Source organism: Hippocampus guttulatus, chromosome 8, assembly GCF_054856545.1.
Source record: "Hippocampus guttulatus isolate MCC_2025c chromosome 8, RoL_Hgut_1.0, whole genome shotgun sequence".
NCBI lineage: Eukaryota > Metazoa > Chordata > Actinopteri > Syngnathiformes > Syngnathidae > Hippocampus > Hippocampus guttulatus.
The window spans coordinates 8,690,790-8,704,614 of NC_141268.1; the positions used below are offsets into that span (position 1 = coordinate 8,690,790).

Genomic DNA, 13,825 nt, shown 5'->3' on the forward strand with positions numbered 1-13,825 from the left:
GGCTGGTTTGTTGACAGGAAGCGTGTGCATCAGGACACTTCCACAAACTGCTGTGACACAAGTAAAGTCCAAGATATCGCTTTCGTTTAGTCCACGCAGGTGTGCGCACATAAAGTATGCGTTTTTATAGCGAGTCGCAGCAAAGATGCAATGGCGGTCAATAGTAGTCGGTCTGGTCCTGTTGAGACTGTCTGTCAGCTTATGGCTCGCCTTCGGACTCGGAGCTTACGTTAGCTTGGTCACCAGCCACACCGACGGCGGCGCCGAGGAGCCCTCGACCGGGGAGAGGAAAGGGAACGACTCGTGGTCCAAACGGATAAGCGGCTACAAACATGAGGAGACCACCGGGACCTGTGCCGTGCTGGCGGGCGAGTCTCCGAAGAGGCCCTACATGAGCTTCTTCGACGGCAACAAGGATGATTACGTCCGCAGATACAGCTCCTTCCCGCGAACCCTGAAAATCACCATGAAGGAGAAGGCCAGAGAAATGTTCTACTTCGGGTATGACAACTACATGAAATATGCGTTCCCCAAAGACGAACTCAACCCAATTGACTGCGAGGGCAGGGGTCCTGACGTCCACAACCCGTAAGTTGTCATGTCATGTCCACAGGTCATTTTGGTAGACAACGCCTAACATCTAATAGGTGACGATAAAACTCAGGAATAATAAAGACCCCTCCACATTTGCCTGAACGTTGTATATAATTATGACAACGGTGGAATTACTAAATCACGATCAATGTATTAATTTCTTGCACCGTAAGGTATCAAAACAAGTTTACTAAGTACAAGTAGCCAACCCAATGCTCGGTTATAAATTCCCCCCCCCCCCCCCCCCCCACACACACACACACACACACAACACACACGCACGCACACTCAAGGGTCCACATTTTCCACTGTATCACATTCAACACCAGTTCACACTTTTTAATTTCTTCTTATTTTTGAGAACCAAATTGCAACCTGTCTTTTTACACAATATGGACTAGTAAATTATATATATACAGGTAAATTGATTTCGAGACCCCTGCTGTACATGCTTGGAAAAAAAGGAGGTAGAACAGGGGTTTTGGACCGAAGATCTACTTTTCAAGCAACCAACCTCGAGCCATTGACCAATTACCGGATTAGTGACTTTCTCGCATGTTCTTAAAATCATGCATGGTCACCCTCTTCTCTTGCCAAAAGTAACTTAGGATCGCTCCAGCTCACCCGCGACGCAAATGACTGCACATTGGTTAATAAAATTGATGAATGGACGTACATTATTTGTCAGTGATTGTTTAATGACTATTTTTGCCTTGAATTACAGCTCTAACATCAACATCAATGACGTTCTGGGAAACTACTCGCTAACGCTCATTGATGCCTTAGACACCCTACTGGTATGCTGTTCATGTGTTCTTTTACTCTATAGTCCAGGCAGAAGTGTCTGGACTGTTTTCTTGGGAATTTGATGGATGTCTTCTAGCGCAAGATTTCATTCGGAGTTCATTCCTCAGGTGCTTGGAAATGTCACAGAGTTCCAGCGGGCCGTCCAGCTGGTTATCGACACCGTATCTTTTGACAAGGATTCAACGGTGCAGGTTTTTGAGGCCAACATCAGGTACCCGCTGCAAAACTACAAGGACAATATTACACATTTTGTTTCATGAATACCTCCGGTTTTCATTGATATACTGCAGATACCTTTGATCCAGCTGAGCAATCTGCAACACAATGTAGTTTTTGGTCAATGTATCCTTTCTATGAATGAGCTATTATTTTGCCAACATGATCGTGAACCATTTTTCATTGGACTATATTATGGTAAATGTACTTGTTAATTACTTACACTAGGCTGCACACGATTACTTGAAGAACTTGAAAAATTTAATGACAAAAATAGTCAAAACAAAATATTTGTCTCAAAACTTCACAGTAATCATTTTTCCTCATGGACTGCAAGCTCACAAACAACTCCCTCTAAATAGGTTGGTGCAGTGGTGGAGAGCCGGGAGGCAAGATTACATAAAAGACAGAGAATGTCCATACTTTGCTATCATTTCATACTTCAAAATTAAAATGCCAAAGTAAAAAGGGTCTACTGCAAATCAGAACTAAATACAACACATCCTTAATCACCAAGACAGGTTATCTAGTTATGAGCTGATTTAATTGCGCCTATCACCCCTAGTTTGAACATATTGTAATGCCCCTGCAAGGATTTAGGCGTGGACACAGCCACCGGTACACTTTCAGTTCTTTTATTGAACAAATGATAACAAAATAATGATGGAATTGTGGGGGAAAAAAAGCATAATAATACCTCCTTGAATGATTATTATTGGTCTTGTTTGCTGAAGGATTTTAGGAAGTCTCATCTCGGCTCACATTCTGCTCACGGATTCCAAGCATCCATTTGGAAGGGTGAAGTTTGAGGACTATGACAACCAGCTGCTGCGTTTGGCACACGACCTGGCCGTCCGTCTGTTGCCCGCCTTTGAGAACACCAGCACAGGCATCCCTTACCCCAGGGTGAGTTAAACACATCTCAGGTTCTCACATTCATTTGCCCTTATTTCTCATTATTTTTCCTTTTTTTTCGGAATGCAGGTGAATCTAAAATCCGGAGTCCCTTCCGGCAGTATTAACGAGACGTGTACTGCAGGAGCTGGATCGCTGCTTGTGGAGTTTGGAATTCTGAGCCGGTTGACAGGAGATTTCACATTTGAAGCAATGGCTCGACAAGCTGTCAGAGCCCTCTGGAAGCTGAGGAACAACGAAACTGGTCTGCTAGGTAGAAGACAGTAATCATCATCATTTTTTTTGAGGAGGCATTTCACCGAACACAACTGGGTGCCAGTGGTGCCTTTTTTTAGGGAGTAGATTGGAATGGAAAACAATTTATTGTCATTTTTGCAGGAATAATGAAAAAAAATGGGAGTAAAATACTTAATTCAGAGATGAAAGTCCTCCGGATTTTCAAATTTTAATGAAAAATTCTCCGGAGAATTGAAGAAAAATTGCCTAAAATTAATCCGGATATTAGTTGACAACATTGAACGAACACGCGTTCGAGTTTGTTGTTTTGCTTTCACGATCGTAGCCATGTTGAGGCACGAACACTCGTAACAGTAAAGAGATTTTCGTCTCTTTATAAACGCACTTGCTAAACCCCAGTGGAACGAATAAAAGACACCGTGGACAAGACCGTTGTTGTCGTAAAAATATATTTAGACAAAAAGGGAAACGCACAGATTGGCAGAAAAACGTGTCCGTCCGACTTGGAGTGTCGTCTCGGCTAGCTTAGTTTAGCTGTTGTCGTGTGTGACGTCGGTTGCGTCGGCGCTGATTGGTTGAAATCAAAGGACGCGCTTGCGTACATGTTCGCGCTGACGCACGCACAGCAGAGAGCAGCGGACGATCTACTGCTGAGGTGCGCTTAGCTTGAGTGGCGTCGCCACAACAGGAATACCCTCGCCTCGCATTCTCATGGCCTCGCCATATCTCTGAGATTTCGAAATTTCGGCGAGAACGGAAGCCACAAAGGGTGCACGTGTTCACACAAAAGGAAGATTAATCATTGAATGGCGAGTATTTGAATAGCGTTTTATATATATATATATATATATATATAGTTTTTTCCCCCGGAATTTTCAGGAAAGTCCATCTCTGTTAATTCCAAAATTAAAAAAGAAGGGGGGAAAAATCGCTTCCTGTCCAAATTGAAGTCCTAACATACACGTTTGTGTGAAGATATATGTGGGTTAGAAACATTCCTTGCGTCCATGTTGAAGAGCACTCACACATATTTTGTTGTATACTTGTTCTAAAACTTGCCAACCACTTCAAACCATCACATCAATTTTTCACATTGCACTTTTTTTCAAAAATATTCATTATGATTATAATTAAGTATTTTTTTGTGTGGACACATTAACACAGCCAATCATTTTTTTGAAAATGTGAGATTTTCGAGTCACACATATTGACATGTCACATTCTTATTCGTTTTTCTGATCAGGCAACATTGTCAACATCCAAACGGGCCACTGGGTAGGGAAGCAGAGCGGTCTGGGTGCGGGTATGGACTCCTTCTATGAGTATCTGCTCAAGTCTTACATCCTGTTCGGTGAGGAGGAGGACTACACCATGTTTCAAGCTGCTTACGCGAGCATCCAGAACCACCTGAGGCGAGGGTGAGGGACCCTCGGTTTACAACACAGTTGTAACCCTCTGGTTAGCTATATTGCAAGCGCGTTCTTTACATTCCAATAGGCGAGAATCATGCAACGAAGGAGAAGGTGACCCGCCCATGTACGTCAACGTCAACATGATGAGCGGCAAGATCATGAACACGTGGATTGACTCCCTACAGGCCTTCTTTCCCGGGCTGCAGGTCAGCGTGTGTACACACAAAAACACTGTGAAATTTGTGATACATGTCTAAAGAAAACTATTTTGGCTCAACTGTCTTTTTTTAGGTGCTAAATGGTGATGTGGAAAACGCCATTTGCCTCCATGCCTTCTACTATGCCATCTGGAAGCGCTTTGGGGCTTTGCCAGAGAGGTACAACTGGCAGCGGCAAGCTCCCGATGTCCTTTTTTACCCGCTCAGACCTGAGCTGGTGGAGTCCACCTATTTGCTCTACCAGGTGACCTGCCATCTGACATACGATGTTTTGAAATAATTACAATTTAATACAGGGTTCCCGCGCGCCATTATAAGGCATTAAGAGTCATAAAATGGATTTTGTGAAAAATAAGGCCTTAAAAAACAAGTTTAAGGATATATATATATATATGTATATTCATTGTCATTATCACTGATTTGCCTTTGCAGGCGACCAAAAATCCTTTCTACTTACACGTTGGAATGGACATTCTTCAGAGCCTTGAAAAAAATACCAAAGTCAGGTGTGTGCCTTGCAGTTATGCCCCACTCTTTAATTGTCACGGGATTGATGTGATCTGTGTGATTTGCAGATGCGGCTATGCCACCCTCCATCACGTTGTTCACAAATCCAAAGAGGATCGCATGGAGAGTTTCTTCCTCAGCGAGACCTGCAAATACCTTTATCTGGTACGAGCTGTCGCTCACAATTCCATCAATTTAAAACCCGATTGAATTATTTTCTTTGTTCTTGTTTTTTAATTGCAGCTGTTTGATGAGGACAACCCGCTACACAAATCGAGTAACAAATACATCTTCACCACCGAGGGTCACTTGATGCCCGTCGACAAGCGTTTCCGGGAGAAAGGATCGAGCGGCAAGTGTCCGCGTGAAGTCGACGAGCCGTTGCAGACGACGACAACTGAGCAACCCTCTCAGAACACCAGTAATGTAAGGATCGGCATCTTGGTTGTTGTTGTTGTTTTTATTTTTTCTTGTGCGGTCACAATCTGGACGATGACAATTAGCTCGGAACACATTGCATAGAATGCAAAATCAATTTGGATCGGAACCCTAATCGGCCCTAATTATCTCTTGGTCCTCTTCCCGCGCAGTGCATCCGCATTCCCGAGGCGCGACGCTATACGCTGCCCTTGAAGAGCGTCTACATGAGGCAGATCGATCAAATGGTAGGGCTGCTCTGAGTCCTATTTGCCCAGGTACACTAAAACTACCACGAGAATGGAGAGCTTTCCACAGGAACATGATTTCAATTTTTTTTTCCTAGTTTCAATCTGTCAGTCACTTATGGCGTGTTTCGAGAGAGAGAGTGTGTGTGTGTGCGTGCGTGCGTGCGTGCGTGCGTGCGTGCGTGCGTGCGTGCGTGCGTGCACACACACACCTCTTCTAACACATGAAGCATTCAGTGCCTGTTTGGACTTTACCACAAGTGCTGTATCCCCGTTTTAAATTGTGCGTGCTTCTGTTGTCGAGTCTTGCTTTTTCTTTTCTTGGGTATAATAATGTACAGAATCAAATGCAAGCATATACATTTTGACCACTGTTTTAGAAGTGCCTTCAGTCATTTTTTTGTGTGTTATTCCGTAAGAGACCACCCACAGATGTTTACAACTCATTCAAGCCATCGATTTTTATGTGAACATTTTCTAACATGCTTTTTTTTCTGATTTCCGCGGACTATTGTAATTGCTTCATACCTGCTAGAATTGTCTCAGGGTGTAAAGAAGAACAAATTGATGAACAATCTCACAAAATGATGTCTTAGTTATTGCCTCCAAGGCCATAAGGTATTATTATTTTTTCTTTTTAAGTGGCACATTTTCATGTGTTTATTTGCCAAGTAAACTTGCTGCACAGGAACCAGAGCACAGTTGAGTGTGTATGTTATTTTGGGGGTCTGCAGTTGGATTATTTGAAGGCCGATCCAAGACAAACCTGAAATGTAGACGTTTGCTTCAAAACCTAATTTGAACCCCTTACCTGGACTTGAAACCCTAACTTAAAAGCCTACTCTTAGACACAAATACTAAATTGAAACTTGAACCCAGGCTAGCCACCCTTATCTGTCTGAAACCTGAAACTCTAATTTGAAACCCTGAACCTGAAACCCAATTTGGATTCCCTACCTTTCAACCAGCATTTCAATTGAGTGGTCAAAATCAAATCGATTTATCAACAACTGTCACAATTATCAAATAAATCAACAACAATTTTAACAATGGAGTAATCATTAAGAACTATTGTTAACTTAAAATGATCAAAATACTCTTGATTTCATCCTCTCAGCAGTAATACGGTCCCCTCCAAAAGTAGTGGAATGGCAAGATAAATTCCTTTTGTCTTTGTTGTACACTGAAGACATCTGGGTTTCAGATCAAAAGATGAATTATGGACAAAAGTTCACAATTACAGATTTTATTTCATCGTATTTACATCCGGATGTATTCAACAACTCAGGACTGAGCAAGCTAATGCCAAATAAAAATGTATCCAAATCATCGATTGAGTAATTGAATGGATAAGCCACTTCACTAGCCACAGCTCTATTTCAAACCCATCATTTTGAAACTCTACCCTTGGCTTCAAACCCTACTTTAAAAGCCCCAACATATGTTTGAAAGCCAGCCTTAAAGCCTCGTTTGAAACTCTAATCACTCTTTCTCCCGAAGCCCTGATTTAAAGGAAAGAAAAATATTCACGGTTTCCTTGAGATATTTAGGAGGCCCCAAGCAATTACCCGGACTCGCCTATAGGCTCATCCAACCACCGGCCTCGCACAAAAAAAAAAGCATTCCCGGCTCAGAAGGTTTAACAACAGTTCTAACTTTGCTGTCTTTATTTCTTCTCTCATTAAAATAAATAAATGAATGAATAAATTAATAAACGATGATGGTCACATAGCGTTCTCTACAGAAGCTTTAATATCGGGGTCGGGTTTTACACAGTAATGTCTGCATGGGACTGTTTAGCATTCGTTCGGGTTGCAGATGGTCGCTTTTAAATTTAAAATGAGTACATCTAATAAAAAAAGAAAAACAACTACACCATAGTTATACAAAGACATTATTAGTCTAACAGAGGTTGAAGTGCATATGTGCATCTCAGCAAGAAACGTTTATTTGGATGTCTGCTACATGTTGCATAGCCTCCCATGGCAAATTAGCTCCTCTAAAAAAAAACAAAAAACAACATAATGGGAGCGAATTATGATGGTTAATAGTTTCTGTTCAGTCCACAGAAGTGAAAGTTAAGACTTCTTACATCTGTGTTGATGGGACGCTTTGTTGTCCTCAGAAGATGATGCACACTGTATTAGTACACAATTCTGGAGTGAAAAAAAAGAAAATCTGAGGTTAGAGGGGGGAAAATATGATGTAAAATCTGGTGCGATTTCAGGCTTGAAAACCTAATTGGAATCCCTAAACCTGACTTGAAACTCTAACTTGAAACTTTTTCATTCAAACCCTTGTTTGAAACCTAAGATTGAAAAATACAGTACTTTTAAACCCTACCTAAATACCATTTTGGAACCCTGATCGGACTCACGTGCGTGAAGATCCTTCAGAAGAGGCCGCAGTCTTTCAGGTTTTCTTTTATGATGATGTCGGTGACGGCGTCAAACACAAACTTGACGTTCTCCGTGTCAGTGGCACAGGTCATGTGTGAGTAGATCTCCTTGATGTCTCGACGCATGTTCAGGTCCAGGAACTGCACTTTGATGTAGTTACCGGCATCCTCGTAGGTGTTGGGACCTTCAGGGGGCGACATAGAGGCACACTATAAGTGACGGTTGTCACAAGTACAAGTACTTGTGTTTAAAAAAAAATAAAATAAAAAAAGTAGAAATACTAATTCAACGTTTGTATTTAAGTAAAGGTGAAACGCGACAGACTCTGAAGTGTTCTTGAAGGCAAAAGTTCAATGTATATCACAGATGAAAACCCTACTTCAATACAGTAAGTATTTTTACTTGACGAAGGCCTTACCATCATAGTCGGGGAAGCACATGCTTAGGTGAGCCTTCTTGATCTTCTCGACGAACACGTCCTTCTTGTTCAAGAACAGGACGATGGAGGTGGTGGCGAAATAGCGATGGTTGCAAATGCTGTTGAACAGGTGCAGGCTCTCGTGCATTCGGTTCTGTGGAGAAATTAGACTGCCAGGGCGGAAGCCTGTGCGGTGCAGAGTGCTATTCTACTTAATTCTTTTTTGCTTGAATTAAAAAAAAAAAATAATCGGATTTAGCATTTGTTTCTATATATCGATCCAATTAGGCTCACAGGTGAGCTGGACCCTCCCCAAGCTGACTTTTGACAAGAGAAGTGGGATCCACCCTCGACTGGCTACCGTTTACTCACAAGGCTAAGCATCCATCGATCTCATTTCAACAGCATAGCGTTTGTCCTTCTTCGACCTATGGGCAAATGGACCCTAACTCCAAACCTTTGCGCCTCAGAGCGTATGCCCTAAACCCCACTTGAAAACCTCATTAGAGTCATGAGTGAATGGAGCCTAGCCCAGTTCACTTTTGGAGCACCAAGTGAAGTCCATCCTGGATTCCTCGTCAGCCAAATCCCAGGGCACATATAGACCAACAACTATTCACACTCGCAATCTAACCTACGGATGAAAAAAGGTCCAACAAAGTTCATCTAATTGTTCGCGTATGTCTATCTTGCAGGGTACACAGATACTGATAATCAGACCGGACTTGAGTATTTTCCCTCTTTCTGATCAACACCACTCAAGGCCGTATTATTGGATCTCCAATCAGGGCTGCTAGTCGTAACTGTTAAGTTGGTTCAATATTTGTAATGGCAAGCTTATCCTGATGGCAGATTTACCCCAAACTTCAGGGATAAGATTGGAGACTTGCGGTTATTAATTTCATGTGTGTGAGGTACTGTTTATCTTGCTAACGCTTGCAGATTTTTTTTCCTCGTCATGAGTGGGGTCCCCCTCCATTTAAATACCGGTAGTTGGTTAGGATCTTAAAGGTTGGTACGTGTATCTACTGCTTTGAAGGTCAAGCTGTCCAAGCGTCTCACCACTTCGTCGTCCTCTACTAGCACCATGTCGTAGGCACTCAAAGCAGCGATAAAGATGATGCAGGTGACCCCTTCGAAACAGTGGATCCACTTCTTCCTCTCCGACCTCTGACCGCCAACGTCGAACATCCTGCAGAAGAGGCCCAGAAACCGAGATCGAAAAATAGTACTTCTGACCATGGATATTTACAGTATACTGTACCACTATCATATGTCAGTGTGTTCGCCATATTGGATGTGGCAGATCTGCCCTAATACCGAGAGAAGGTAGAGGTCTCCAGAGAAGGTTGTAGTCTTGATTTAAAGGTGCTAGTTCCCAGCAAAGGTTCTATTCTCGCAAAGGTTCTAGTCTAGAGGATTTTAGTCTTAAGAAGAATGAGATAAAGACTGGTTGCTTTGTTTTGTCTTGATTATAGGTAATGTTTCATTTTTATGTATTTTGTAAAATACCTTGTTAGAGCTGCAGCTGTTTCAAATGTGTTGAAAGGGGTTTTGTTTTCGAGTTCTATTTTTAAGAGATGGAAATTGTCACGGGTGAAGGTTTCAGTCCCAAGGGAAGTTTCTCGTGTGGAGAGCAGCTTTGAAGAGCAAGACATTTTTTTATCCCTCGAAAATATTCTATTCCAGAGAGAAGTCTCAGGAGAAGCTTATTGTTAAAAGAGACTGGGGGGGGGGGGGGGGGGTTATTTACTGTTTATGATGTCTGTGCTTTCGACACTCTTGCACCTGAAATTGAGATCTTTGAAGGAGAACTGAGTCTCGATGATGCCGGTGGTTTTCACCCTGGATCGCAGCACATCCTGCTCAGTGGGCACATAACCCGGTTGGATCAGACGCTCCAAGTCATTCAGGTAGCTAAGAGAGGGAGAGAGAGAGATGGGAGCTGATTGTCTTGTTTGTTTTTCTTTTTACTACTTTCAGTTCAGTTTTGGAACAAGGCATACTTACTATCCGGCCGAGTCGTTGAGTTGGTATTCGGAAGCCCGGTCGAAGCTTGCCTGGATGCCCGAGTCCTTCCACAGGCGCAGGATAATGTCAGACAGCTCCTTCGGCATGGTGCCCTCCTCTATGGTATCCGCCAGATGCATCAGTTTCCTGGCGTCATCCTGAAAAAAACAACAACATAGCAATAGAAAACATGGTCAACACGATGCAACGCACTCACGGTGTGGTGACGGCTCGTTTTTCTACCACCTGCTGATCTGAGTGGCCATAGTTGATGCTGAACGTGGTCATGGCTTTCACGATTGCCATGATAGACTGCAGGGTGTTGCTGTAGATGATGGAGATGAACTCCAGGCACTCTTCGAGAGAGTAGCCATCTTGGTGGATAATTCTGCAGATAAAAACAAGGGACGGCTTGGACTGCATCTTACCAGTCAATTCATTAGGCACACCTTTACAATTAGCCCAAATCTGTTGGAAATCCGCAAAAACGATTCCGCCAAACGAAAATAGTTGACCACCGATGCAATTTTTCCATGCGTCCTTTTATGTTGGACATGTCCAACCAATTTTATGTTGATCAGTGAAACTGTGAAACTTTCACGGAGTGAGTTTTTGGGTGTTGAGGTTTGCGGTCATGTTTGGGACATCCTATTTTTACTCAGTGGTGTCCCCCACCTCAAACGTTTGACAGACGTTTTGATGTCGAAGAACTAAAAGATGAGAAAAAAAAATCCCGCTGCGATAGAGGAACAAATTGCAACCAATCATTGCTGAGATCACATGACCAGGCGCACCGAAATCAAATGTCCGCTTACTATTTCTACCATGTGGAAAAGTGAAAATTCTTACTTCATCTGTTTGACAATTGTGCTTTTCCCTGATTCGCCAGCACCTACGCAAGACAAACATAATTCTTGTCAAAAAGAACAGAAACGCTTCTGTACAACTGTATAATGATGAGCTCATGGTATTCATATGGAGGATGCCGATGGTTCTTAATGCTTCTTATAGAACATCTAATCTGCTCCAAAGCTGATGTCAGGGCAAAGCGATAGCTCGTGTCCCTGACCTACATTGCCGCTGACTGTAATACAATCAAAGTACTCCATCTCTTATATGGAATTGTCTGTATTTTTGTTTCAAAATTATTTGGATCAAACAAAATACATTTGACAACGTCAACAGAGTGATGAAAAGCAAAACTGTCTGGAGATCAACACCCACACATATTTATTTCAACTGAGTGAAATAAATATGTGTATTTTTTCCCCCTCCTTTGAGCTCGTAACATAATTTGTGTTTTTTTGATATGTACTGTATATATAATGAATATTTGAATTATTTTTATGTATTTATTATTAATAGTAATACTGTAGTCAGAAATCCAAAATGTAAATATCATAAAATTGTTTACTTTGTTTTTTGATCAAAAGCATGAATTGAAACGCTTGAAAACAAGTTCAATGTTAAGGGCCGAAATGTTGACTGTATTTCTTCTTTTATCACTTTCTATTGTTTTATTTCATATCCTCCATTTGAAACTTTAGGATTATTTTGACTATCTTTTATCATTTTTACAATGCAACATGCAACATTTCATTTGTTATGAGCAGTTTACCTTTTATACATTCAGTACAATAGGAACATATAAATATCAGAGATTCCACTAATTCAATGTTTGTCATCATCATGAGCTGTCTGTCGGTTGGCTGAGAAAATTCATTTGGTTTAGCTGTGCTCCAGTGGGTCATCCATCCATCCATTCATCGTGCCTTTTGGTAATCGCTCATTCATTCCTGATCAAATGCGTGTCATATACTGTAACTGGTCCCAGCTCCACTCCTTGCTTGGCCTTCACTATGTCCGAGCCGAGCGCTAGTCGATTTTACCGAGCAGCAGCAACTTGACGGTCCTGGCGTCTTTGTCGGCGTCTTCCTTCAGCTTCTTCTCCAGCTCCCTCGAGCGTTTCTCTTCGGCACTCGCTCCCGCCCCCATGACGCTGGCAGGCCCCTCTGCCAAAGCCAAAAGCCTTCAGGAGAACAACCCGAGAAGGGGATCGGCCCTTTGGTCTGACTCGACGCCGGTCAACAACTTGGGGAGTATTTTCCTTCCCGATTTAGGAGAGGATTGCGGGCGTCCTCTCGACCCACCTGACGCGGAATCCGACCAATGGAGAGCAAGGACAGGAGTGGTTGAGGGTTAGGGTTGGGAGGTGCGGCTCCGTAGGTGAACCAGACGAGAGCCTTGAGGGGGCACTTTGCTGTGCTCAGCGGAAGATCAGCTCAAGTGCTTATCGGCAATCAGGCTGCACACAGTCACTCACATGAGTCCATATGTGGCCGGCATAATGGGGTGGCGGTTAGCGTTGCCGCCTCACTGATCGGAAGTTCTGGGTTTGAATCCTTCAATCTTAACCCTGGCTTCCAACCCTACATTGAAGGCCTAATCTCTGCTTCAAATTCCAATTTGGAAACCCCAGCCCTGCAATAAAAACACATTTAAAACCCGATATTTTGTCTTGAAACCCTGATTTTAAACCCTATCCCAATCTGCCGTCCCAATTTTAAACCCTGATTCTGTCTTCAAACCCCAAACCTGTTTTACAACCATTCTTTGTTTGATACCTGAAGCCAGCTTTCAAACACTACTCTGAAACCCTTACCTTTGCTCGATACTCTACTTTGGAAACCCATCCATTCTTTAAAACCCCAACCCAGATTTTAAAGTTTAATTTGGAACCCCAACCCTGGCTTCTAGCCCAAATTCTAAAACCTGAACCTTGGTTTAATGTAGTCATGTGGAACCTGAGCTTGAAGCCCTCACTTTGGCTTGAACCCCTGACTTTGAGCTTTGAAACCCAACGCTCGAAACCAAAATTGGAAGCCATTGCCTTTGATTTAAGCCCATCTTTAAAACTTGAGCCCCGGCTTCAACTCTTAATATTAAAATGCTGACCACCTAGAAAACCTAATTTACAACCACAACTTGAAACCCTGACTCTATCCCGAGCTTCAAACCCTAACCTTTTTTTCAAACCTTAGATGCTGCAATCTAATTTATTGTGCTGCTCCTTCTGGTGTGCCTGCCCATCTTGGCCACTGGGAGGCAGTATAATACAGTCATATAGACAAGAAAACTGTACAAGAAGAACTAGAAATGGATTATTATCAAAAAATTGTATTCGCACATGTGCAGTGTGTTTGTATAGGAACTGTGAAGTGGCTAAAGAGCTTTATGGTTTCACCCCACAGATCTGATTGACCTTAATCTAAGGCAGGTTAAGCATCCTAATCTACTCACTTTCAATTATATACAGCTCCATGTGTTTGTGTTTGTGTGTCTGTGTGCGCGTGCTACATTTCACTTTCACCATTTTTTTTGCCTGGTCTTTTTTATTATGAAAACCCTTTTGTTATTGAAAGCCAAT

General features: G+C 42.5%; 2 protein-coding genes across 3 annotated transcripts; one reads left to right on the forward strand and one right to left on the reverse strand.

Moving 5' to 3' along the window:
* The first annotated feature begins 9 nt into the window (after positions 1–9).
* Positions 10–6,267, forward strand: edem1 (ER degradation enhancer, mannosidase alpha-like 1). Its single transcript, XM_086117759.1, has 12 exons — positions 10–588; positions 1,319–1,391; positions 1,509–1,612; positions 2,352–2,523; positions 2,602–2,785; positions 4,013–4,187; positions 4,267–4,387; positions 4,473–4,643; positions 4,832–4,905; positions 4,975–5,071; positions 5,150–5,332; positions 5,497–6,267. Exons 1-12 carry the CDS (start codon positions 146–148, stop codon positions 5,584–5,586), a joined length of 1,887 nt encoding a protein of 628 aa, XP_085973885.1. The 5' UTR covers positions 10–145; the 3' UTR covers positions 5,587–6,267.
* A 534-nt stretch (positions 6,268–6,801) lies between these two features.
* gnat1 (guanine nucleotide binding protein (G protein), alpha transducing activity polypeptide 1) lies at positions 6,802–12,571 on the reverse strand. Of its 2 annotated transcripts, XR_015101605.1 has the most exons (10): positions 12,288–12,571; positions 11,248–11,290; positions 10,645–10,786; positions 10,399–10,556; positions 10,177–10,305; positions 9,451–9,580; positions 8,389–8,542; positions 7,949–8,154; positions 7,664–7,727; positions 6,802–7,570 (listed from the first exon to the last, which is right to left on the reverse strand). XR_015101605.1 is itself a non-coding variant. In XM_086117760.1 (9 exons), exons 1-8 carry the CDS (start codon positions 12,391–12,393, stop codon positions 7,964–7,966), a joined length of 1,053 nt encoding a protein of 350 aa, XP_085973886.1. In that variant the 5' UTR covers positions 12,394–12,570; the 3' UTR covers positions 6,802–7,727; positions 7,949–7,963. The 2 variants fall into 2 exon arrangements, 1 of the variants encoding a protein (XP_085973886.1); XM_086117760.1 differs by having other exon boundaries at positions 6,802–7,727; positions 12,288–12,570.
* Between the last annotated feature and the right edge of the window lie 1,254 nt (positions 12,572–13,825).